The sequence below is a fragment of the Aythya marila genome (genome assembly GCF_965140915.1).
Source record: "Aythya marila genome assembly, chromosome: 33".
In the NCBI taxonomy this organism is placed as follows: Eukaryota; Metazoa; Chordata; class Aves; order Anseriformes; family Anatidae; genus Aythya; species Aythya marila.
In genome coordinates this window covers 1,093,667-1,116,145 of record NC_139074.1, presented here as the reverse complement: position 1 = coordinate 1,116,145, position 22,479 = coordinate 1,093,667, and the positions used below count along the sequence as shown (strand labels likewise).

Below are 22,479 nucleotides of genomic sequence, written 5' to 3'. Positions count from 1 at the left end.
AACACTATTTTTCTACATACTGTTTTAATTTATGTGCAATTTCATAATAAAATATTTTTCCCACGTCTGGCTCTTCTATTATTTCCTCTTGCGTTACCCTGGGATCCAGCACGAGGTGAGTTTTACCCCACTGCTTTCTGCTCCTCCATGAAGACTCTCTCATTTTAAGACCAGAGCTCCACCCTGTGCCACATCTCCTGAAAATATTAAGGATTTCCTAAGAAAGCCCAGGAAACTTCACTGCAGGTCACCCAAATCTTGCTTTTAGGACAGCACCTTTGAGAAACAGCAGATCATCTTTGCCAAAAAATAAGAAATTCTCTGCTTTTGGATCCTGGAAGAGCTCAGCGATTCTAAATGATGCTTGAGGGTGGGGTGCGGAAGGGCTTTGTGCAGGAAGCCCTCGTTCTTTGCTGACCTAAGCCAGACTTCGTGACATTTAGGTGTGTGAAGTCTGGAGAAAAGACTAACAGCAGGAACTGGCATCTTGGTGAAGTGGTTTCTGCTCTATTTCAGGCTGGTGAATTGAATTTGTTAACCAAAAGTGCGTTTTTATTGCATGGAAGTGCCCTGCCTGGGACTGATGGAGGAAAACCAACAAGCCTTGAATTTATGTGCTTAGCTAAAGGCAATGCGCCAAATCCACCGCTGCAAAATTCTCCCGGTTTGGGCTGCAAGAGCAAGTTAAAGCTAAATTAGCTGCGTTTGAGGCAAAAAGACTTAATAACAACAGTTGGAGCGTGTGTGTAGCAGGAGAGGCAAGCAGGCTGTAGCTTTCAGTGTGCAAAATAAGGAAAGAGAGAACAGAAAACGCCAGATTAAGGCTGGCTCTGTGTTTGAGAAGTAATTACAACGTCAGTACTCGTTACCGAACATGTCGCTCACCGGTTCTGACAGCCCCTCATCTTGTGAAACTCTTGCAAACAGCTCAAAGGGCATCAAAAGCCCTCAAAATACAGGATCGAGTCAAGCCAGATCAAGGCTGAAAGGTCACGTTTCCCACGAGGTGTTTGTACGAGGAGGCTCTTCCACGGATTTGCTTCTCCATCTCCAGTCCTGGAGGTGGCACTGGTGGACTTGATTTGGAGCTGGCTGCTTGCTGGGGGGAGCCAGCTCTTGAAGCTCCCGGAGTCCGTTTCTCATGCTGTTGTTTTCCAAATGGAACCAAAAATAAGAGCGCTGCTACGAACCCTACGATCCTCACCGGCACACCTTCACCAACCGTCTCCGAGCTGCGGTGCTCCTCAAAAAAACGCCTTCCCAGGATGGAGTTAGCCGTGCAAATGTCTCGTGTTTCACCTGCAGAAGACCCGAAAAGCAAAAAGATTCCCAAAGCAAAAAGATTCCCAAAGCAAAAGATTCCAGAAAATCCTTGGAAGTCCATCCTTGCACCGTTTCCACGTGCTCACAAGGAACTGGAAAGCTTTTCCCAGCCGAACAAGCTTGAAAACTGCTGATTTAACTTGCCAAAAATCGGGAAAAACTCGAATCCCATGCCATTTGACCTTTTTTTTTTTTCCCCCCGTACAAGCTGCATCTTGATGGCTCCTTAGGGTGAATCCTCTGCACGCTCAGGCATGGTTTCATTGGCAGCTTTGTGACTTCTGTGGTGCTCTGATATTTCATTTCATTGTGAAATGAGTCATGAATGAGTCATTGCCACGTATGACCGTGCTGCCGTGAGAAATTACCAGCTGTTGTGTTGCAAATTCAAGTAGTAATTTCAGCAGTTCCCAGCTGAATTCCCCTCCTGAGTTTCCTTCAAAGTTTCTGAGCTCCCCCTGTTTCGCTTCCCCTGTTTGCTTTGGGTATTTAGGAGCTGATGCAAAGATTTCGAGCTCGTCTCGTCTTGTTGCCTTTGTCTGGGCTGTTCAGCGCGGGCTTGGTGCAAACCCAGTTTCTCTCCGTGCTGCACTGGGAGGAGTGGAGCCCGGTGTCGCCCAGGTAGGCACAGAAGCCACCTCCTTGGACCTGAAATCTGAAGGACAGAAGAAACAACTGGCCTCAAAGAGGAAAAGGGAGAAAAATCGCACCGATGATCTCTAAGGAGAACAAAAAATGATCAAAAGTGGGAATCTAACAGCGTTTTGCCCTTGCTTCCACTTCTCAGCTTGGAAAGCAAAGAACGACTCTGGAAGCATCGCGGCCCTCTCCGGGTCTCATCGCCCCACCTCCACCTCTGGAGCTGGTCCCAAATCCCAGACAAAAAGCAAGTTTTGGGGCTGGAGAACCAGCAGCCAGCACGAGAACGATGAAAACCCCGCAGACTCACAGGGGGGACGGCCGCGAGCGGTTCACCCATTTCCATGGTTGCTCCTCCCCGTCCCGTGAAAGGCCGACCCAATGCTCCGAGATGCCTTTATACCTCATGGTGAAACTCTGGAAAACAAAAAAAGGCTTTAGGGCAGCTCTCAGGGTTTCGGGACGTGCCCAGCAAGTCATCTGCAGAAACCTCCCTCCAACCAATAATTTACATTTTACGAGTCGCCTGCGCTCTTTTGGTGCTTAAATTATTCAGTCTGTTACCAAAACCCCTAATCTTTGAGGCAGAGACCTACTTCATCGTTGTCTAGGTTATTTTTTTTTTTTTTTTTTCTTTTTTCCCCTTTTTGCTACAGGTCTTGCACTGGTTGGCTTTGGGGAGAAGCTTGAGGAGAAGACCCAGGAGTGGGAAGAAGACACTGAAATAGCAGGCAAGGAAACCAAAAGGTGGCAAAAACCTCAGTGGCTTTTCTGGGGGTCTCCATACCAAGTCTTCCACGCTGTCGAACATGGCCAGGGAAGCACCGAGAGCTGAGCAGTTGTCCTGGCTGGACGTCCAGTTCCTCTCAGCCTCCGAAAAATAGTAGCATTTTCCACGATACCCGATCCAGTCGAACGGACACTGAGCACAGGGCTGGGGGCGAGGTTGAAAAGCGTTCACTGTCATCGATAGAGCAAAGGGGGACAAGAAATGTGTGAGGCTGGACCTTCGAAGCAGAAAACAGGCCACCAACGACGCGGGTTTGGGGAGGATTTACAAAAAGTCCTATGCCTAAACGTGCCCTAAGGTATTACAATTCAACATTAATACCAAAGCAGCGGCGGACAAATGAAAGCGAAAGCATTTCTCTTGTTTCTGCGGCCTTCTTGGTTTGGCTAGACTTGTGTCAACATCTCTTGCTGCTTGGCCAGCTCCTTCTTTGCCAAAAAAAGCCTCATGTGGGTAAAGTCTGATTTTTTTTTTTTTTTTTTTTAAAGAATGATGCCACAGAGGAGATGGGTTTGGTTTTCTGGTTTTTTGCGCTCATCAAACTGGCCCTCACCTGGAGGGGACGCCTCCTGGCCTTGATTTTGTCTTCGTCAGGAGCACGGGGCTGGACTTGGCCCAAGTGCAATGACCCAAAGCGTCTTGGAAAGGGCACAGAGACGTTGTCTCCACGGTGAGCACCTCGACACTCACCTGCGAAAGCGATGGCGGTGACGAGCAGAACCAGGAACACCACTGCCATGGTGACCCGGCAGGCAACGCGTGCCCCTGGCTTCATCTCCAGGCTGGAACCTGCAGGAGAAGAGACCTTCAACACCTTCCTGGGAGCACCAAGGGCAACAGCACGCTGCAGGTCCAGGGAATTGAGCCCAAAAACGTGCTTTTTTTGCCTCCTTTTGCTCCAGGAGGAAGAGGAAGGGGTCAGTCTCTCCCCTACATTGGTTGTACTCACTATCATTTGGGGTGAGAAACAGCCAGAAGTTTTGAATTCTTCCCCATGAGGAATAAAATGATTTATTCCTCATTTCTCCTTTATTTCATCCTTTATTTCTCGGGTTTTTCCTTCTTGGATACGCTTCCTTAGAAGGGGGACGTTGCCTCTTCCCCAGCTCCAGCTGCAAACCTCTGCTCTGAAATGCCTGTGGGCATTGCACCGTACCCAGAAGCGATTTCCTTTGAATTTCTGGGTTCTGTGTCATCATTACAGCTCGAGGAACTTCTTTCACAACCCGAACCGAGATGCTTTGGGTTTTGCAATGCCTCGAGTCATGCTTAGCCCATGGCTGGGTCTTCTGATCTAGAGCACGCTCTTATCTTAACTCAGCTCAAAGAAACATCTGTTTTCTATGAGGTTTGCCTTCCCTTCCTCCTTCTTGCACACCATCCCATGAATCACATCTCATGCCACAAGCCCTCCTTCCCTCTCTTTTCCCTCCCCCATGCACCAGAACAGGAATCATTGCAGACGATAATTCCGACAGCAAATATGACAATAGAAAAACCATGGCTCAAAATTGGGACATCTCGAAAGGCCCCAAATCCCCTTTCCCACCTGCTTTGGTCTACCAAGAGGATGGTGGAGGTGGGAGGAAGAGTCAGGTGAACCAAAATAAGGCAGTGTTGAAGAAAGGAAGGCAAAGGTTCAATAATAGTATGTTAATTTACCTAATTCCACGCTCTTTTTTTTGGTATTTTCATCCTTCTTGTCTACCAACATCTCTTTATTCTTAAATTGAGAACCAGGGGGTGAAGACACAAAAGAGACACTGACTCACGGAGGATTCATAACTAAAATCTTCCAAACTGTGACTTTTTAGCAAAGTTCCACCTCGTGCTCGCTGAGCTAAAAAAATTTCCCCTCGAGGGAAGTGCTAGAAAACGGAAGACTCAGTATTTCTTACCACCCCCTCGGCCTTACATCAGCTTGATTTTGTTCTCAGATTATAGAAGGCAGAAGAAAGCCTTGTTCGGGCAAGTGCTCTGCAGTTACCTCCCCGCTGGCTTCTTTCCGTGCCCAAAAAGCCAGGATATTCCCTCATTTCCTTCATCTCGGGGGATGCAGGTGGGGTGGCGATGGGGGACCTGAAAACCAGAAGATTTCACCCATCAGAAGCTGTGACCCACCCAGGGATGCGTTTTTTGGGGGGCTCTCTCTATCTGATTCCCAAATCGTGGTCGTCTTCGAGGTCCATCCAAGCTCAAGCCAAACTCATTGCAACCATTCAAAGAAAAATGTAATTTCCCCTCCCTCTGATGTTAATTTTACACCACCTTTACACCTCAGCCTTGCTGGGGATGGGTGAAGGCTTTGCAAAAGAAAGAATTTTGTTCCATTCAGCACCAAAATCAATTCCCCGCCCACCCACTGCCAACCAGCAGTCGGCCACCATCAGAGCAGCAATCCTGGATTTTTCCCCCTGCAATTGATTCTCCCCCACTTGATTTTGCCCCCCTTGCGCTTGATTTCCCCTCCTTTACAACTGGTTTTTTTTTTTTTTTTTTTTTTTCACTACAATTCATTTTTTCCGCCCTGCAACTCATTTTTTACCCCTTGCAACTCGTTCTCCCCCCACTTCCAAGCCCGAACCCTCCCCAGCCCCAGTACCTGCGTCCTGCCGGTGTGGGAGCTGCTGTGTGAAGTGCGAAGCCTTGTGTCAAATAATTTATTTATTTATTTATTTATTTATTCTTTTTTTTTTTTTTTTTTTCTGGGGGATTTTCCAGAGGATCCAGCTGGGGAAGGGGCCGTGCAGCTGGTGGGGAGATGCCCATGAGCAGGAAGCAGCTGCTTCCCTGGCCCCCCCTCCAGCTCTGCTCTCACCACCTTCACTCCATGGGAGTTGCTATAAATATATATATATATATTTTTATATATAGTATTTATTTATATATACTATATATTTACTATATATAATATATATAGTATATATTTATATATATATATAATATATAGTATATATATACTATATATAGTATATATATACACTATATATAGTATATATACTATATATTTATATAGTATTTTAATCATAGAATTACTATATATACTTAATTTATAGAATTTAATATATCTGTAGTTTTATATATACATGTATATATAGTAATTTATATAATGTAGTATTTTTCTCTATATATACTATTTCTCCCTATATAATATGTAGTATTCTATATATATAGTATTTATATATACACATAGTATTTATAGATATATGTACATAGTGTTTATATAGAGACATACACATAGTATTTATAGATACATACACATAGCATTTATGGACATATACACATAGCATTTATATAAATACATAGAATTTTTCTCTATATATATGTAGTTTCTATATATACTATTTTAATCAGAGAATTAATATATGTACATGTAAATATACATAATAAATATATAATATATAAATATATATTTATTATATAAATATATATTATATAAATATATATTATAAATTATATATATGTAACATATGATATATATAATGCAAATTATATATATCATATATATTATATATTTAAGCATACACATATATTCATAAGAATAAATGTATATAATTGTATCTATGTATTTATATATTTACTTTACATATATTTATTTACTTTTAAATGTTTATATATTACATATAATTTTATCTTACATATTCATATTTATATTTGCAAGTATGCATGCAGTTTGGATAGAGGTACTGCATGTATAGATAATGTATGTTTTGCCCTAGGAGTGGCTTGGGGTGTTGTCCTTGGACCGTTGCCGGTGTCTGTTTTCACTGAGGCTCACTCTCAAGCTGACTTGTTCAAACAAAGCCTGCTCGGGCTGTGCTCTCTCTCCTTAATGCCTCTCTCCTTAATTTGCCTCTGCAAATATATGCAGATTTTCGTCCCTTCCTGCCTCTAAAAAAATGGGATTACCAGGTAAATGCATGCAAGGGGAGAAATGCAAAGAAAAAGGTGAAATTAAGCTGCCACAAATAGGAGGATTTGCCATTAAGCTAGCCACCAAAGGTGTTGCCATTAAGCAATCGGAAAATAGGTGCTTCGGAAACTAAATTATTCAAAAAAAGGTGTTTCTCCAATCAAGCAATCAGAAAGGAGGTGCTTGCAATCAAGCTATCCAAAATAAGTCTTGCAAAAAACACACTTTTAAAAAATTATTTTATTTTTATTTTTAAACTTTTTGTTTGTTTGTTTGTTTGTTTTTTTTGCAAGCTATGGTCAAGATTGACTCAGGGCCTTTGTGCAGCCTTTGATGTTTTTTTTTTTTTTTTTTTTTTCTTTCTTATTGTTTTTTTTCTTTTTAGCACTGCAGGAAGAGAAATGCAGAAGTGAGCCGGCCTCTGCTCACCGCAGAAAATTGAGTACAAAACTTTCCATGAGGTCAATGAGATCTGAAGGCAGAGCAGCAACAAACAGCAAAATGGACTGGTGGTGCTTTTTCCCCAGTCCTAGGAAGTGCCAGCTGCTCCATGCAGCGGAGGCTAGGTCAAGTTGGCATGAGAAAATGAAATTAAACATCAAGATCATGCATATGTAAATTTGTTGCAGAAAATGAGCAAGGAAAAAAAAAACCCTCTTGGCCTCTTCTGGTGCAAAAGTTACAGGATAAATGACTTGACGTGGAAGAAAAAGCAACAAATTATGATCAAAACCATCCCCTTCCAGCTTTTGGGTTGCACGCAACTGATGCCCAAGCCGTATTCCAGGGAAGACCCAGCAAATACCACCTTTCTCCTCCTTCCCCGACTATCTGCTGCTACACGTTGGCCTGCCCCCATTAAAAATAAATAAATAAATGAATGAATAAAGGTTGAAGGGCTTTTATTTTGTCTTTTGTCACCGCTCTGCCCTCCTGGCAGCTCAGTACCACAGTGCTGGCTTGCGGACGCTAAAGCCAAAAGGTGTTTCTGCACCTCCAGAGGTGCGACCTCCTCCTGCCAGACTTTGATTGAAGGGAAAAGGCTGTAGGATATGTCTAGATATCTACCTACCTATCTATTAAAAAAAAAAAAAAAAAAAAAAAAAAAAGGACTAAAAAAAGCCATTTCCTGATTCTGGACGCAGGCGCAAGAAGGTTGGTCGTAACGCAAGGGTTGCCCGGGGACTTTGTCACCCCTGGGACGCTTCTGCGGGCAGGCAAGCTGACCATGGCTGGGGAGATTATTTATGCTGATTTAAGGCAACCCGGAGGGGGCTCTTCACCTGCTGAGAGGCGTCACAGTAAGTGTGATTTTGGGTGGTGGGCGCTCACAGCAAGCTCCAGGAAGAGCTGGCGTTTGGGTCCGCTTGCGTCTTGGCCAAGAAACACGGCCAAGCACCAGTTGGGTTGCGGGGTTGATCCCGGATTGTGCAGGAAAAAAAAAGGAAGGAAGGAAAGAAGGAAGGACGGGGGAGAAGGAAGCTTGCAAACGGCTGGAGCTTCAACGATTTCACTGCTGGGGCTGCTCTCCCCGCAGCAAAAATCAGCCCCAACGCAAGCCGTTGGAAGTCAAAGCTTGGCAAAACATGCCCAGGACCCTGGTGGAGAGGAGCTGTGGAGGGACCCGAGCCCCACCAGCTCTAAATGAGGCCAATTTCCCAAGAGTTTGGGTCTTTCCCCCTGCTCTTGAGGACCCCCACTGCCTCCCAGAGCACTCGGAGGTGACGGCCTCGCTTCTGAGCCCAACCTCAGCACCCAGCCTCCAACAGGAGCAAAGCCCGCCACTGGGACTCCTTCCCCACTGGGCCCCACTGGTGCAACTGGGAAGCCACAGCCCAGCTGCTCCCCATCCCCTCCAAGCTCCTGGAGGCTTTGCTCCAGCCAAAGCTGCACCACGGCGAGCAGCGGGACCCACGCGAGGAGGGTCCTGGGGTGGGAAATGCAAAGAGAAGGTTGCGATAATTGGTTTTTCACTTGTTTTTCTTTTGTTTTTGTGGAGGTAGCAAAGTGTCTGTCGAGTTCTGCTCAGAGGGGCTCTATTTTATTTTATTTTCTTATGATATGATGTGATATGGTATTAATTTATTTTATCGATTCATTTCATTTCATTTCATTTCATTTCATTTCATTTCATTTCATTGTATTGCATTGCATTGCATTGCATTGCATTGCATTTTCATTTTAATTTACAAGAAAACACTTTCTGAACAAAACCACGGACTCTTTCAGCTCCCGCCGTGTGCCCACGGTGGCACGGAGTCCTTCTGAAGCTGAGTGTGCTGAGCCACTTGGTGCTGCTGGTGCTAGTGGTGTTGCTCAGTGTGCAGGGTGAGTAAAAACCACTTGAAAACATGTCCAAAACCCAAGCGAGCACAAGGGAGATTGTGCTTTTATTTTTTTTTATTATTATTTTTTTATTTTTCTCACCAAGGGGAGGACAGGGTTCTATCCCAGGAACTGGGATAGTGATACTGTTTGGGTGGGGAACACAAACACAAAACCACAACAACAACAACAACAAAAAGGTAAGAAAAAAAAAAAAAAAAAAAAAAAAAAAGGCAACATTTCTATGCTATTGCAACAGTTGGGTTATGACCAGAAAAGGCGCTTGCAAAATAGCTCGGGGAACTCAACTCAGCCCTGCTCGGTTTTCACAATGTTGCCCCCAAACAGCCTCAATCTCACCCCAAAATTTTGTCTCTAAGTTTTTCAGAAGACGCCAACTCCTCCCAATGCTCTGCAAAACAAGAGCGAGGCCGGGGGAAGGAGCAGGACAGAGGAGTGCGTGATCCCCTCCCTACTGCGCTACTTCTGCCGCTGGAACGGCTCCGCAGGTAACCCCTTCCCCAGGGGGGTCCCTGGGGTGCAGTGGGTGTCCCCGGGGGGCTGCAAGCCCGGCTCAGTGACAATGAGCATGGCGAGGAAGAGCTCGTTTTGCTGATCATCTCCATCCTCTGTGGGCCTCCGGGAGGAGGAGGCACCTCTCCACCTTCCCTGTGTTCAGTCCACCGTGTCCTCCTTGCGGTGGATGGGTGGGAAAAGCGGGCAGGAAAAATTTGGGAGGGGAGAGAGCTCCCTCCCCGGTGCCTCTTGGCTGGTTTGAGCAAGACCTCGAGCACATTTTGGGGTGTCTCACGGCTCCATCTCCTCTCCAGGCCACGGGGACTGCAAGCTGTGCCCCCCGTCTTGGCAGCTTTTTGGGGACCAGTGCTACCAGGTTTCCAAATCGACTGGGAATTGGACGGATGGTGAAAAAGACTGCAAAAGTCGGGGGTCCCATCTGGCCGTGCTCCGAAACACCACCGCTATGGTAAGTGCAGAGTGGAGAAGGCTTGAAATGGACCCAAAAGTCCTGGGTTTTGGTGGGTAGAGGGGCAAAAACTGCCTTAGAGCTGCTGGTGGGCGGCAGGAGGCTTGGTAGCTCCAAGCCACTTCGTACTAAGGAGGTAACAGGGCTGAATCACCACCTAAAGGGCTTTGGAGGCCTCTTCCCACCTTTGGCATGGGAAGAAGGAGGGACATGGAGCTCAGGGGGAGCCTCCGGTGTCTCGGGCTCTGAATTTAAGCAATTTCCTCCCACTGAGTGAGGCAGCACCCAAGGCACGGGGTGGTGTTTAGGGCCCATCTCTTTGAGGATGAACCAAATGGGTTCAAAAAGCCAGCTTTGCACCCCAACGAGCCTCTTGCTGAAGGCCTTTGGAAGCCACCGCTCCTCTCCCATTCACCAGAAGCACTTAAATGAAGGGATCCAGCAGGACAGCAAGGAGAAGCTGACGGTGTGGATCGGATTAAAGGCATCCAACTACGTATGGAAATGGGTGGACAACTCCTCCTTCGATGCCACCACGTGAGTACAGCTGCAACCCTCGTTGTGCGGAGCAGCTTTGCTCCACTTCAGCCCCAATATCTTCAATATTTGGTATCTGCGACAGCTTTTTAATCCCCCCGAATGGCTTTATAGCCCAATAGTTGGCTGTACGAAGCACTATTACCCAACATCTAATCACGCCTACGCAGCCAACATGGTTTTAACGCCCTGGGCATGCTCCAGTGGAGGAAGGAGCCAGATGGTAGTGCAAGCACAGCAATCTGCACGCGCATCTGGGCAAGCCCGCAGAAGGAAGCCTCCTGGAGCCCAGTGACACAGGCTGGGGGAGAAGCTCCCATTGCCCCCTCACCCAAGAGGAAAAGGAGCTGCTTTTGAGTGCTGACGGTTTTGGTTTGCAGGTTTGGTTCCCTTGAGAGGACGGAGAACGGCTGCGCAACATTGAAAGACAAGCTGGAGGTTGATGGCTGTGGGAGCGCCCACAAGTGGGTTTGCCAGACAAAACCCTTCCATCTCCTTTCAAAGACTGCAGGAGACAGAGAGCTGTGTGGTGCCCACCCCGAAAAGACCAGCCTGCAGGATGCTTGCTGCTAATATTTGGGGTGAAGCCAACCCTCCTTGTTACAGCTCTGCGAGAAATTTCAGGGTTTGAAGCCAACCAAGCACAGCTGAGACTATCAGTGTATGGACTGGTGAAATTAGCATGTGGTTTATTTTTTTTTATTAAAAAGAAACATACTTATATGTACACACAGACTGTATTTGTCGCATTCTTGCTTTGTCCTCCTTCCATCAGGAAACGTATAGTAAAAAAATAGCATAATTCCATAGCACATCAGATTTGTAGGTTACAGATCTAGTATTACAAACATACAGGATTATGAAAGTTCATGCCATGTGACTAAGAGCACAGATAAAATGCTTCTTAAACCCAAACAGGCTTGCTGCAGTGACTGCTTCCCTGGGGAGCCTGTTCCAGTGTGCAACCACCCTCTCGGTGAAGAACCTCTTCCTGATGGCCAGCCTGAACTTCCCCTGCCTCAGCTTGACACCATTCCGCAGGTCCTATCCCTGGTCACTAAAGAGAAGAGATCAGCGCCTGTCCCTCCACTCCACCTCAGGAGGAAGCTGTAGGCCATGATGAGGTCTGCCATCAGCCTCCTCTTTTTGAGGCTGAACAAGTCAAGCCCCCTTAGCAGCTCCTCATACGTCTTCCCCTCTGGGCCCTTCACCATCTCTCTGGCTCTTCTCTGGACACTCTCCAACACTTTAATGTCCTTTTTGTGCTGTGGTGCCCAAAACTGCACACAGTATTTGAGGTGAGGCCGGCCCAGGGCAGAGTAGAGCGGGACAATCACCTCCCTCAACCGATTAGTGATATAGTGCTTGATGCACCCCAGGGTATGGTTGGCCCTCCTGGCTGACAGGGCAGACTGCTGGCTCATATTCATTCACCTTGCTATCAGCTAAAACTCCCAGATCCCTCTCATCACTGGACAGTACAGAAGATTGACTGAGCCTCCAAGAAGCAGAAAGGAAATTGTAATAATGTTGCTGCAAAAAAGCAGGTTTAAGTAAGTTTTTTGCCACCTTTTGTGCTAGTTTTGGCATAAGCATTATGTTTATGGAATCTTTATTCGGGGTAAATCTTTTGCCTCCACTCAACGTAGTTGTTGGGCTTGCTGCAGATCCAGTATTTCTCCGTGTTGCAGAGGGCTGAGCTGATCCTCTCGTGGTTTACGTACGCACAAGGGCCACCTCCCCGCACCTCAAACCTGCAATGCAGACACACTCAGGAGTGAGCAGAAAAGAAAGTAGGAAAACTACCCTAAAAACGGGAAGAAAACCTGGGGTTTCCTCTCTTGGGAAGGTCGGAAGGGGCAGTGTTCAAGGTTTAACAGGGGTTCAGAGCACAGCATCCTTGGTCCGCACCAAGCCTCCCATGGAAAACCAGCGGTGCGGTGGCAGGAGAAGGTCCCCGTCCCAAAAGAGGCCATCCCAGACCCTATAAGAACTCCTGCCCTAATTGCCAACCCGAAGCACCCAACCCTGACAGGCGGAGGGACTGACCAGTTGTTGAAGGCTGTCCCATTGGTCCACCTCAGCTGGCCATTGTCTTCCTCGTGCAGCCCGAACCAGTGGTTTGCTGGGCCCTTGTAGCGCTTGATGAAATTCTTTAGAGAAAAAAGAAAAAATAAAAGAAAGAAAAAAAAGGTTTTAGGTGATCCTGTCTTTCTAAAATACAACTCAGCCAGCAATAGGAACCCTGCAATAGGAAGGTGATTTGATTTGAGAGATGTGAATATTCTTCAGTTTCACAGAAAAAGGGAAGCCCCTTGAGGGCAAAGATTGGGACAGCACCCATCTGGACGTAGGGAGGGAGTTTTGGAGAAAATAACGTGATATTGCTCACTCCCCAGCCTGGGCTGTTGCTTTCCCCAGAGCATCTTCTTCTGGCTTTGGCAGTGGGTGATATTTGGGGGAAAATGGGTTTTTGGTCTGGTCCCACACATTTTCCACACCAGAGCAGGCATTGGGACTCGTGCCCAGTTCTCACCAGTTCCTCCTGGCTGTCTATGGAGGTCAGGGAGGCTTCCATGGCCTTGCACTTCTCCAAGCTGGTTTTCCAGTTGCTTTCATTCTCTGAGAAATAGTAGCACTTGCTTTGGAAGCCGATCCACATGGCTGGGCACACGTCGGAGAATTGGGGATGTGATGAGCGAGACTGCAGACGCACAACTGTAAAAGGAGAAAACCGAGCAGGTGAGATGCACGGACAGCCACAAAAAAAAAAAAAAAAAAAAAAAAAAAAGGCAGAAAAATAGCATTTTTTTAATTATATGTATTCCCCTCCAGCAAATGTAGGGGGGTTGGGATGCACCAAAATGGGGCACCTGCTTGGAAAGGCTGAGTAGAGCCTGGTTGAGGGGCCAAAAGGGGGTGCCCATGAAGCAGGCTCAGTGCTATGCTTGGGGGGCTTCTTATCCTGCTGGGAAAACCCTGGAATTCCCCACTCCATCCCTGAAACAAGTTCCTGGCCCATCTCCCTGTTGTGGGGATGCTCCAGTGGGACTCACCAATCAAGGCCACCAGCAGAACGAGGGCAAGAACACTCAGCACCACACACAGCGGAGTCAGGAGCTGTTGTACACGATGACATTTCCTTCCCATCCCATGGGGGCTGGAGCCTGGTGGAGAAGAGAGCAGGAGATGTGGGCTGGGTCTTTCCACCCCCCATTTGCCCTTTTTCTGCTGGATCCACGGTTGATCCTATAACCCTCCCCCTTGGGATAGGAGCTCCCTTCTTTGAGGTCCTCCAGGTGATTCAGAGGTGGCTACATGGTAAAATTCAGAGTCTGTCCTTCCCCCACCAAAACACCCTGGCTGGTGCCCATCCCACCAGTGCCCCACTGGACCCAGATCTCGCTTTCCCCCAGCATTACCCCATTTGCATTGTTTTTCTGCATCTCTTGGAGGGTTCAGCACTTCTTCTTGGTCGGGGTGAGTTTTTTCTTGGGCTCCTTTCCCCATGGCTGGCAAGGAAATGTCGGGTCTCACTGATCACATCCACACATCCAGGGCTGTCTCAGCAACTGGCTGAGCACACTGTGATAGCAAGGAGAGGGTTGAGTGTTGGGGGGCCAGCAAAGCCCCCCGGGTCTGAGGACTTGTGGGGATCTGGAGGGGACATGGGGAGACCACGGCTGGGGAGAGGGCTTGTGGTCTGCTGGAGGGGAATGGAGGAAGGGTGAAAGGATGGGAGAAAGGAAGAAAGAAAAGATGAAGAAAGAAAGAGAAGGAAAAAAAAAAAAAAAAAGAGAGAAAGAAAAGGAGAAAAAGAAAGAGAAGGAGAAAAGAGAAAGAAGTTTAAACTGACTTTAAATGCTAAAAAAAAATTAAAGGAAGTGCACTGCCTATCAGGGTTAAAAGCTCAAAGGGAGTTGAGCTGTTTGTCACAGAACACCCTCCCCCAGCTGGCTTCAGCTCAGCAAGCAAGCAGGAAGCTGAATTTGAAAAAAAGCAGAGGAGGTAATAAGTCACCATCTGTTTGTGCTGACATTCTTGGCTTGCAGTCACTCCGTATCTCAGTCTCCCCTGCAACGATAACAGGCTGTGCTGGCTGCTGTTCAAACAGAGCAGCTCTTGCACCACAGATCATGTCACTGTTGTTGGGAAATAATTAACAAGAAAAAACTATTTCCAAAACATCCTTCATCCACATTGCAAACTTTTAGGAATAAGCTCCTAAGGAGGAGAAAGGTTTTGGTTTTGAGTGAATACAGCAGCACGCAAGGAAAAATTGTAGGACCAATATTCAGTGCTAGGGGTCGTGCTGGGAAATAGTATTTTGAAAGAAGTTTTAGGATTGAATTTGGCAGGGGATAATAAAAATTTGTAATAAGTGTGGGATGCAGGTACCCCAAACTCTGTAGTACAAAGCCTGGCTCAGCTTCAAATTTGGCTTGCATGAGCTAAAACTACCCTAACCCAACTAAGACTTCTCTGAAAACCAAATGTTTCTGATACCAGTAAGGAAACTGATAGTTACATGCTTTCGTTTCTTCATTTCAAGAGAAGAGCTTCTCTTCTCCTTTTGGTTAAGCTTCCATTTTGTAACAATTGTAAAATTAAGCAAAATTCCCTTGAAAAAAGCACACACGTTGGTGGATTTTGCACCCTGCAGACTCAAAAGAGCCTGAGCTTGTAACCAGGTTTTATTTCTTCCCCCCCCAGTCTGCTTTTTTACTGCAGCTCCCTCCAGATTATTAATTCTACTGATCAGTATTATTTTTCGCTTCATTTCATCTTTTTTTTTTCTTTTAATTCCCTTCCAGGAAAAGCACAAAGAAAGCACCCAGATGCTTTAGCTAGAAGAGAAACTGGAAAAGCTCTCCCAAAGTAACAAACAGGCAAAAATATCCAGCAAAAACAGATGGAAATGTTTAAAACCAGAAAACAAAACAAAACAAAAAAAATCCCCTTGGAGTTCTAAATATCTGCAAGAAGATTCACACAGCCCTTGAGGCAGCAGAAGCTTCACTAAAGCCAGCTGAAAAGGACAAATTTGGGAATGTGTTTTTTTTTTGTCTTTTCCCAGAAAATATGAGTGGCAGGCAAGCTCACTGGGTGCACAGTTTTGGAATTAAAAAAGGGAGAGAACATGAGGAGAATGAGAAAAAAAACACAGCACAAATGCAAAAAGAAAGGCGAGAAAGAGACAAAGAGGGTAGAAAAACGGGAGAGGACAAAGGAATAAAAAAATCTGTAAAAAAAATAAAAAGAAAGAAGATGGAGACCCGCCCTGGCTGGCTGCTCATTCCCTCCCCATTTCAGCCCCGAGCTGAGCGTTCCTTGCTCAGCTGGCCGCACATTTTTCTGCTCAGACGTGGACTTACCCCAGCAGTACTCTGCCTAGTCCTGGAGCCTTATGTAAGTCATCCTGTTTGTGCGCAGTAACAGTGCGGGAGGTGGAGCACTCAGCCTGATGACAACTGAAGTAGTAGGAGTGTCTGTGTGGGAATAGAAATGTTGTTTTTGCAGAGTACAAGGAAGGAATGTGGTACTGAGATATGCTTATAGTGATAAGAAAGCTTAGCAGGCAGGCGACCTTGGACCTTGTAAAATGCAGACAACCAGACTCCATAGGACAATTAGGTGAAAATTGCAGTGTTAAGTCAAGTCAGACAAGTGAAGAAACATTACCACTTCAAACAGCAAAAATGTCAAAAGAAATTTGAAATTTAACGGGCTGGCAACTGAAGGTCTTGCATTGTTCGTGAAGCAACAGATAGATTGTGAACCTGGATTACCCACTCAGTGGGGAAACTGACCCTTTGGCCAGTTTGGGTCACCTGTCCTGGGTCTGTCCCCTCCCAGCTCCTGCTGCACCCCCAGCCTGCCTGTTGAGAGGACAGAGCAAGAAGCTGAGACATCCTTGGCTTAGTATAAGCACTGCTCTGCAACAATTAAAACATCGGGGTGTTACCAGCACTCTTCTCATCCTAAGCCAAAACATAGCGTTCTACCAGCTACTAGGAAGAAAATTAACTCTGTTCTAACTAAAACCAGGACAACAATACAATACAAGGTTTTTCTGTCTGAGCTACTTTGCAAAGTGCATGCAAAGTGGGGGGCCACAGTAATGTGGCTTTGACTCACCTCTTCCTGTGGCAAAACTGAAGTTGTTTGAGGTCTGGTGGGCTGCTCAAAATAATCTTTTGTCCCCTCAAAATAAGATTATCTTTTTGTTTGTTTGTTTGTTTCCTTGTGGGTGCAGAGGGCAAAGGGGAGATGGGGTGAGGATGACTCCCAGGAGATCGAGATGATTTTTCCCCTTTGGGATGGGCAAACTCACAGCTGTGGCCTCAGAAAGGGGAGCCTGTCTCCATCTGTTGTGGGTTTACGTGGCAGGGTTTCGGTAGCAGGACTCCATGTCCCAAAGGATATCAAGCATAATAATTCGTGTCAAGAAGTTGGTTGATATTAATAAAGAAGGGGGAGATGTGGAATTTGGCCATGGCGGTCAGAAAGCCCCGTGGTTGATGATAACATCAGACTCTTAAGGATGAGGTCATCAGGAATATAAAAGAGTTTAGAGGGAACAAAGAAGGGTGATTCAGGAGACTCCATGCAGTCTCAGGTTTCTTGTTCTCCAGCCATTAAGGCATGGAAGTTGCTGGGTGTTTGCTGTTGTTATATGCAAAGTTGTTTGACCAATGAAAAGTTGTTTTTGAAAAGTACTGCTGTGGAGACAAGGGTATAAGAGGGGAGCCAGCCTTCCAAGGTAAAAAAGGAAAGCAACACTATGTGATGAAGTTATGTCATCAATAAAGAAGCAGAAAGAAGGAGTGAAAAGGAGCAGGCTAGTAGAATGGAGACCAGGACGGGAGCAGGCACATTGATTGCCTCATGAAGATAGGTTCGGCCAAACTCAGCAAACTGCTCAGAGAAGCTTGTACAGAAAGTCGCTGGAAATAGGTGCACAGGAGCTGGAAAGAAGCTCAGGCTGAGAGAAGCGGACCTGTGCACACAACTGCCCCTCACTGATAAGCAGCTGCGCATTATGGGCAATCATTCATCCTTAGAAACAAAGTCCTGGTAACCTTTCAGCTTATTCTCCTTCTTAACAATCGGACAGTTTATGAGCCTGAAACATGGAACCAAGTTGAGGTCAAGGTGTGGGACTCTGCAACTAAAAACGACAAGGTTGCAGTGGGATTGCTCGGCACCTGGCGAGCAGTCTCTGAGGCTTTAAAGAGCCATTTGGGGCCACAGTCAAAAATGTGTGGTTTGCCAGACAGTGAGGGAGCTTTGGGCTCGTTTACTGATCCAACTGCTACGCCATGGGCCCCTCTGCTGCTACAGCCATCGAAGGCTTTTGCTGTTCTGCTCCCTGTTGACCTGAACGTGCCTTTTGATCCAGGCACTATTGACCTTCAAAAGGAGATGGGAGATGGATATGCTTTTCTTCAATCCGGGGAGAACGGGATACATAAGGCCCAAAGACCGAGTTGCTTGACAACTTAAAGGGAGACATATTGTTCAAAAGGAATGGAAAATGGAGACTTGTTTGTAATCAAGAAAAAGAATGGAAAATGGAGACTGTTAAGTCATGGAAATTAAAGGATTGTTTGTTACCTTTTCTGATTGCACGTATGTATAGGTGTAATCGGGTTTAGTATGTAAAAGAAATGTTCTGTATATTTGGAACATTTGATGTTCGTGTGTGCGTGTTGGTGGAGCGTAGACTCCCCGCACACCCAGCGCTGTTTACTTGCCTTTTATAAATATTCTTTTATAAACATTACGTAATTCAAATCGAGTTGTATCTTCATTTATAACACTCGCTATCTGGCAAACCATACTTTTATGACTGTGGCCCCGCATGGCTCTTTAAGGCCTCAGAGATTGCTCGCCAGGTGCCCAGCAATCTCACCGCAACCTTGTCATTTTTAGTTGCAGAGTCCAACACCTTGACCTCAGTTTGGTCCCATGTTTCAGGCTCATAAACTGTCCGATTTTTAAGAAGGAGAATAAGCTGTAAGGTTACCAGGACAGTCTTTGTTCCTAAGGACGTTTCTTTATTTCTTTCATTTCTTTGTTTCTTTATAACAGATCTGATATGGACAGGTGTGCTGAGGGAGGGAAGATGAAACCATTCGGGCAGCAAAGAGTTAAAGAGTGGGCGTGATCACTGAGCGAGAAAACTACAACATTTCGGGGAAACGAAACGGCAGAGGGGGTGTGGAGGAAGTGACTAAGTGCATTTGTGTGCCCTTGTCTAGTTTTACTTCAGATATTCAAAGAATCAATCATCAAGGCGGGAAAAGACCCCCAAAATGGAGGCCCACCCATCCCTCTCCCACCAATGTCACCCCCTAAACCACGTCCCCAAGCACCACGTCCAACCTTTCCCTGAACACCCCCAGGGACGGTGACTCCACCACCTCCCCAGGCAACCCGTCCCAGTGCCTAACCACACTTTCTGAGAAGTGTCTCCAAATTTCCAACCTCAACCTCCCCTGGTACTACTTGGGGCTGTTCCTTCAGGTCCTATCACTACTTATCTGTGAGAAGGGGCTGACCCCCTGCTCCCACACCTTCCTTTCAGGTAGCTGTAGGGAACCATAAGGTCTCCCTGCCCAATTCCCCAACTGGTCTCCCAGTACCGACCCCTGAGGGACTCCACTAGATATAGGCCTCCAACTTGACTCTGTCCCACTGACCACAACCCTCTGGCTTCTTCCCTTCAGCCTCTTCACAGCCCACCTCACTACCCCATCTTCCAGACCACACTTCCTCTGTTTAGCTGTGGGGATGCTGTGGGAGATGGTGTCAAAGCCTTTACTGAAATCAAGATAGCCACGTCCGCTGCTTTACCATCATCTATCCACCCAGTTATGTCCTCATGAAAGGCTGTCAGCTTGGTCAAGCACAACTCCCTTGGTGAAGCAAAGTGTGCCTACAATGCCCCTAATGTTAGTTGTATCTGTGATGTATTTAAAGAAGCCCTTTTGTTGTCATTTACCCCTTGAGTAAGGTTGAATTTTAGGGAGGCCTTTGCTTTCCTAGTTGCCTCTCTACATCAGCTAACAGCCTTATATTCCTCCCACATGGCCAGCCCCATGACCTTTAGACACTCCTCTCCCACTCAAGTTTGCCAAGCAGTTGCCTGGTTAACCATTGAGGTCTCCTGAACTCTACCATCTCTTGCTGACTGCAACACCTCCCTGAGCAACTTGTTCCCAGTCCTAATCACTAATTCTGAGGAAAAAATTTCTCCAAATTTCCAACCTTAACCTCCCCTGGCACTACTTGGGGCCATTTCCTCTAGTCCTATCGTTAATTATCTGCAATAACAGGCCGACCCCCAGGTCACCACAAGTTCCTTTCAGATCGTTTCAAAAAGGATACAGCTCATCGTGGTAATTGTGTAGAGGATATGGCTCAGACTTCCCCAGAATTTCCAGCATCAAGGGGCACTTTGGGGTACATTTTGGTGCTTTCCCCATCTTCCCACTGCATTTTTTCCTGTCGGAAAGGTCTCCACTGGGGCAGTGTGAGCACAACCATGTTTGTTTCTCGGGAAGGGGAATGCACTGGTTTTAGGGCCGGGGCTGAATCCATCACCTGCTTCGAGCTGGCTGAGCCCAGCCAGGTTTTGGAGCTCCCCAAAAAATATAGGGGAAAAAGGACCAAAGGCTGCTGGAGTAGGATCCCCATCCCACCTCCTTTCTGTGTCACAGACACCCAAGATCCCATTGGGAAGGTGCCAGGATAGGTCCCAGCCCACCGCCTATGGGAAGGAACACGAAAACCATTTCTGCATGAGCAGATGTGACAGCAAGGCCATTGGTAGATGGCCACAGGTTTCTTGCCCTGGACCAGTTAATCTAGGACTGAAAAAATGAGCCCTTTGTGGTTATTAAACCCATAGACACCAGAGTGGGGACAAGGTGAGGAGAAGACAAGGTGAGAAGGCAGCAAAGGATGTGACTTCAGGTCTTGCTGCTTTCAATTTTGTCACAACAGCAAATTTTGGAGGTAAATTTCTTGCCAATTAGAAAATGAGGACAATGAGAAAAAAAGAAGAAAAGAAAAAAAAAAGAAAAAGAAAAAGCAAAAAAACAGCACAAACACATAAAGAAATGCGAGAAAGAGACAGAGGGTAGAAAAGTGGGAGAGGGCAAGGGAACAAAAAAAAAAAATCTTAAGAAAAAAAAAGAAGGAAAGAAGATGGAAACCCATCCTGACTGGCTGCTGCTTCCCTCCCCATTTCAGCCCCTAGCCGAGCGTTGCTTGCTCAGCCGGCCCCGATTTTGTTACTCACACGTGGACTTACCCTAAGAGCAGTGTGTCTACTCGTGGTGTCTTATGTCTTGCTTGTGCTGCAATTCAGTGAAGGAGAGGAGGAGCTGCTGGTGGTGCAGGGAGTTAAATTTAAAGCGAGGGGAGGGGTATTGCTCAGTCTGTGATCCTGCAGAAGAGCAGTGGCAGGAGGAACGCCTCTCTTGACCAATATATGTAAAGTGACTCAAACTTTGCTGGCTGCCACTTGAACACAGGTTATAAATGTTTGCCTGTTAGCAAAAGGCGAAGGAAAGAAATCCTCTGTTACTTTTATTGAAGAAAGCCAGTGGAAGGAGTTTAAGGCCCCCGGGGGAGTAATGCTGCATGTAGTGCTGTAACGCTGAAAGCACCAAAACAACATTTTATTGTCTGAGCTGGCTTGCAAGGACTTGCATGCAAAGTGGGGGTCAATGGTAACGTGGTTTTGACTCACCTCTTCCTGGGGCAAAACTGAAGTTTTTGAGGATGTTTGAGGTCTGGTTGGCTGCTCAAAATAACCTTTTGTCCCCTCAAAATAGGATTATCTTTTTGTTTGCTTGTTTGTTTTCTTGTGGGTGCAGAGGGCAAAGGGGAGATGGGGCGAGGACGACTCCCAGGAGATCAAGCTGATTTTTCCCCCTCAGGGTGGGCAAACACACAGTTGGGGGCTCAGAAAGGGGAGTCTGTCTCCATGTGTTGTGGGTTTACTTGGCAAGGTTTCAGTAGCAGGACTCCACATCCCAAAGGACATCAAACCCCATACGATGCAGCCGAGTCTCTGCACATTTGGGGAGCCTGAAGGACCCTGCCAGGAGCACGAGGGATGGATCCGATGGGGAAAAACGTGCTGGGGGAGGGAGAATGAAACCATCTGGGCAGCAACAAGATAAATGACGGTGATTTCCACAGCATTGAGCAAGATAACCCAGGCATTTTGTGGGAATTCGGTGGGAAGGAGGCGGAGCAAGCGGCTGTGTGCATTTGTGCACCCGTGGCTGCTTTCCTCATCCCGGACACCCTTTGGCATTGCAAATTGCTCCCTGAAGTCCCCCAAAATGTATTATTATTTTTTTCCCCAGGCATATTGTCCTGGTTTCAGTTAGCACAGAATTAATTTTCTTCCTAGTAGCTGGTGGAATGCCCGGCTAGCTCAGTCGGTAGAGCATGAGATTCTTAATCTCAGGGTCATGGGTTTGAGCCCCACGTTGGGCGCCAAAAAGACTGTCGTGGTTTAACCCGACCGGCAGCTAAACACCACGCAGCCGTTCGCTCACCCTCCCCCCTCCCTCTCTGGGACGGGGGAGAGAAATGGAAAGTGAAGCCCGTGAGTTGAGATAAAGACAGTTTAATAAGACAGGAAAAAAAAAATAACAAAAAAAATAATAACAATAATAATAATGATGATACAATGGTGATAATACGAAGTAATAATAGTATGTACAAACAAGTGATGCACAATGCAATTGCTCACCACCCGCTGACCGATGCCCAGCCTAACCCCGAGCAGTCCCGCCCCCTCCCCCCGGCTAGCCACCTATATATTGTTTAGCATGACGTCAGATGGTATGGAATACCCCTTTGGCTAGTTTGGGTCACCTGTCCTGGGTCTGTCCCCTCCCAGCTCTTACTGCACCCCCCAGCCTGCCCGTTGGCAGGACA

The 22,479-nt window shown here is 46.6% G+C and overlaps 3 protein-coding genes across 5 annotated transcripts; 1 reads left to right on the top strand and 2 right to left on the bottom strand.

The window, feature by feature from the left end:
• Positions 1-1,714: 1,714 nt before the first annotated feature.
• Positions 1,715-5,565, bottom strand: LOC309889189 (C-type lectin domain family 2 member D-like). The gene is made up of 4 exons (XM_082781950.1): positions 3,443-5,565; positions 2,750-2,922; positions 2,273-2,379; positions 1,715-1,978 (listed from the first exon to the last, which is right to left on the bottom strand). The coding sequence occupies exons 1-4, from the start codon at positions 3,705-3,707 to the stop codon at positions 1,813-1,815; spliced, it is 711 nt and encodes a 236-aa protein (XP_082638076.1). The 5' UTR covers positions 3,708-5,565; the 3' UTR covers positions 1,715-1,812.
• Positions 5,566-7,852: 2,287 nt separating this feature from the next.
• LOC309889270 (uncharacterized protein) lies at positions 7,853-11,076 on the top strand. The gene is made up of 4 exons (XM_082782032.1): positions 7,853-7,966; positions 8,895-8,993; positions 9,371-9,499; positions 9,770-11,076. Exons 1-4 carry the CDS (start codon positions 7,894-7,896, stop codon positions 10,033-10,035), a joined length of 567 nt encoding a protein of 188 aa, XP_082638158.1. The 5' UTR covers positions 7,853-7,893; the 3' UTR covers positions 10,036-11,076.
• A 98-nt stretch (positions 11,077-11,174) lies between these two features.
• Positions 11,175-20,976, bottom strand: LOC309889175 (C-type lectin domain family 2 member B-like). Of its 3 annotated transcripts, XM_082781929.1 has the most exons (8): positions 20,834-20,976; positions 15,888-16,001; positions 14,533-14,586; positions 13,935-14,097; positions 13,569-13,679; positions 13,049-13,230; positions 12,562-12,665; positions 11,175-12,266 (listed from the first exon to the last, which is right to left on the bottom strand). In XM_082781929.1, the coding sequence occupies exons 4-8, from the start codon at positions 14,020-14,022 to the stop codon at positions 12,125-12,127; spliced, it is 627 nt and encodes a 208-aa protein (XP_082638055.1). In that variant the 5' UTR covers positions 14,023-14,097; positions 14,533-14,586; positions 15,888-16,001; positions 20,834-20,976; the 3' UTR covers positions 11,175-12,124. The 3 variants fall into 3 exon arrangements, with proteins under 3 accessions (XP_082638055.1, XP_082638054.1, XP_082638056.1); XM_082781928.1 differs by lacking the exon at positions 14,533-14,586; XM_082781930.1 differs by lacking the exons at positions 14,533-14,586; positions 15,888-16,001 and having other exon boundaries at positions 20,834-20,857.
• Positions 20,977-22,479: the final 1,503 nt, after the last annotated feature.

What these genes read in the sequence shown, in the direction of transcription:
- LOC309889175 (XM_082781929.1), bottom strand. Translation starts at nt 14,022, where the DNA reads ATGGGGAAAGGAGCCCAAGAAAAAACTCACCCCGACCAAGAAGAAGTG. An exon ending in TAGACAGCCAGGAGGAACTG is followed by an intron (nt 12,666 to 13,048) that starts GTGAGAACTGGG and finishes TTTTCTCTAAAG; the next exon opens with AATTTCATCAAGCGCTACAA. An exon ending in GGGACAGCCTTCAACAACTG is followed by an intron (nt 12,267 to 12,561) that starts GTCAGTCCCTCC and finishes TCTGCATTGCAG; the next exon opens with GTTTGAGGTGCGGGGAGGTG.
- LOC309889270 (XM_082782032.1), top strand. Translation starts at nt 7,894, where the DNA reads ATGGCTGGGGAGATTATTTATGCTGATTTAAGGCAACCCGGAGGGGGC. An exon ending in ACCTGCTGAGAGGCGTCACA is followed by an intron (nt 7,967 to 8,894) that starts GTAAGTGTGATT and finishes GGACTCTTTCAG; the next exon opens with CTCCCGCCGTGTGCCCACGG. An exon ending in GGTGTTGCTCAGTGTGCAGG is followed by an intron (nt 8,994 to 9,370) that starts GTGAGTAAAAAC and finishes TTTGTCTCTAAG; the next exon opens with TTTTTCAGAAGACGCCAACT.
- LOC309889189 (XM_082781950.1), bottom strand. Translation starts at nt 3,707, where the DNA reads ATGATAGTGAGTACAACCAATGTAGGGGAGAGACTGACCCCTTCCTCT. An exon ending in TCGACAGCGTGGAAGACTTG is followed by an intron (nt 2,380 to 2,749) that starts GTATGGAGACCC and finishes TTTGTTTTCCAG; the next exon opens with AGTTTCACCATGAGGTATAA. An exon ending in CGCTCGCGGCCGTCCCCCCT is followed by an intron (nt 1,979 to 2,272) that starts GTGAGTCTGCGG and finishes TCTGTCCTTCAG; the next exon opens with ATTTCAGGTCCAAGGAGGTG.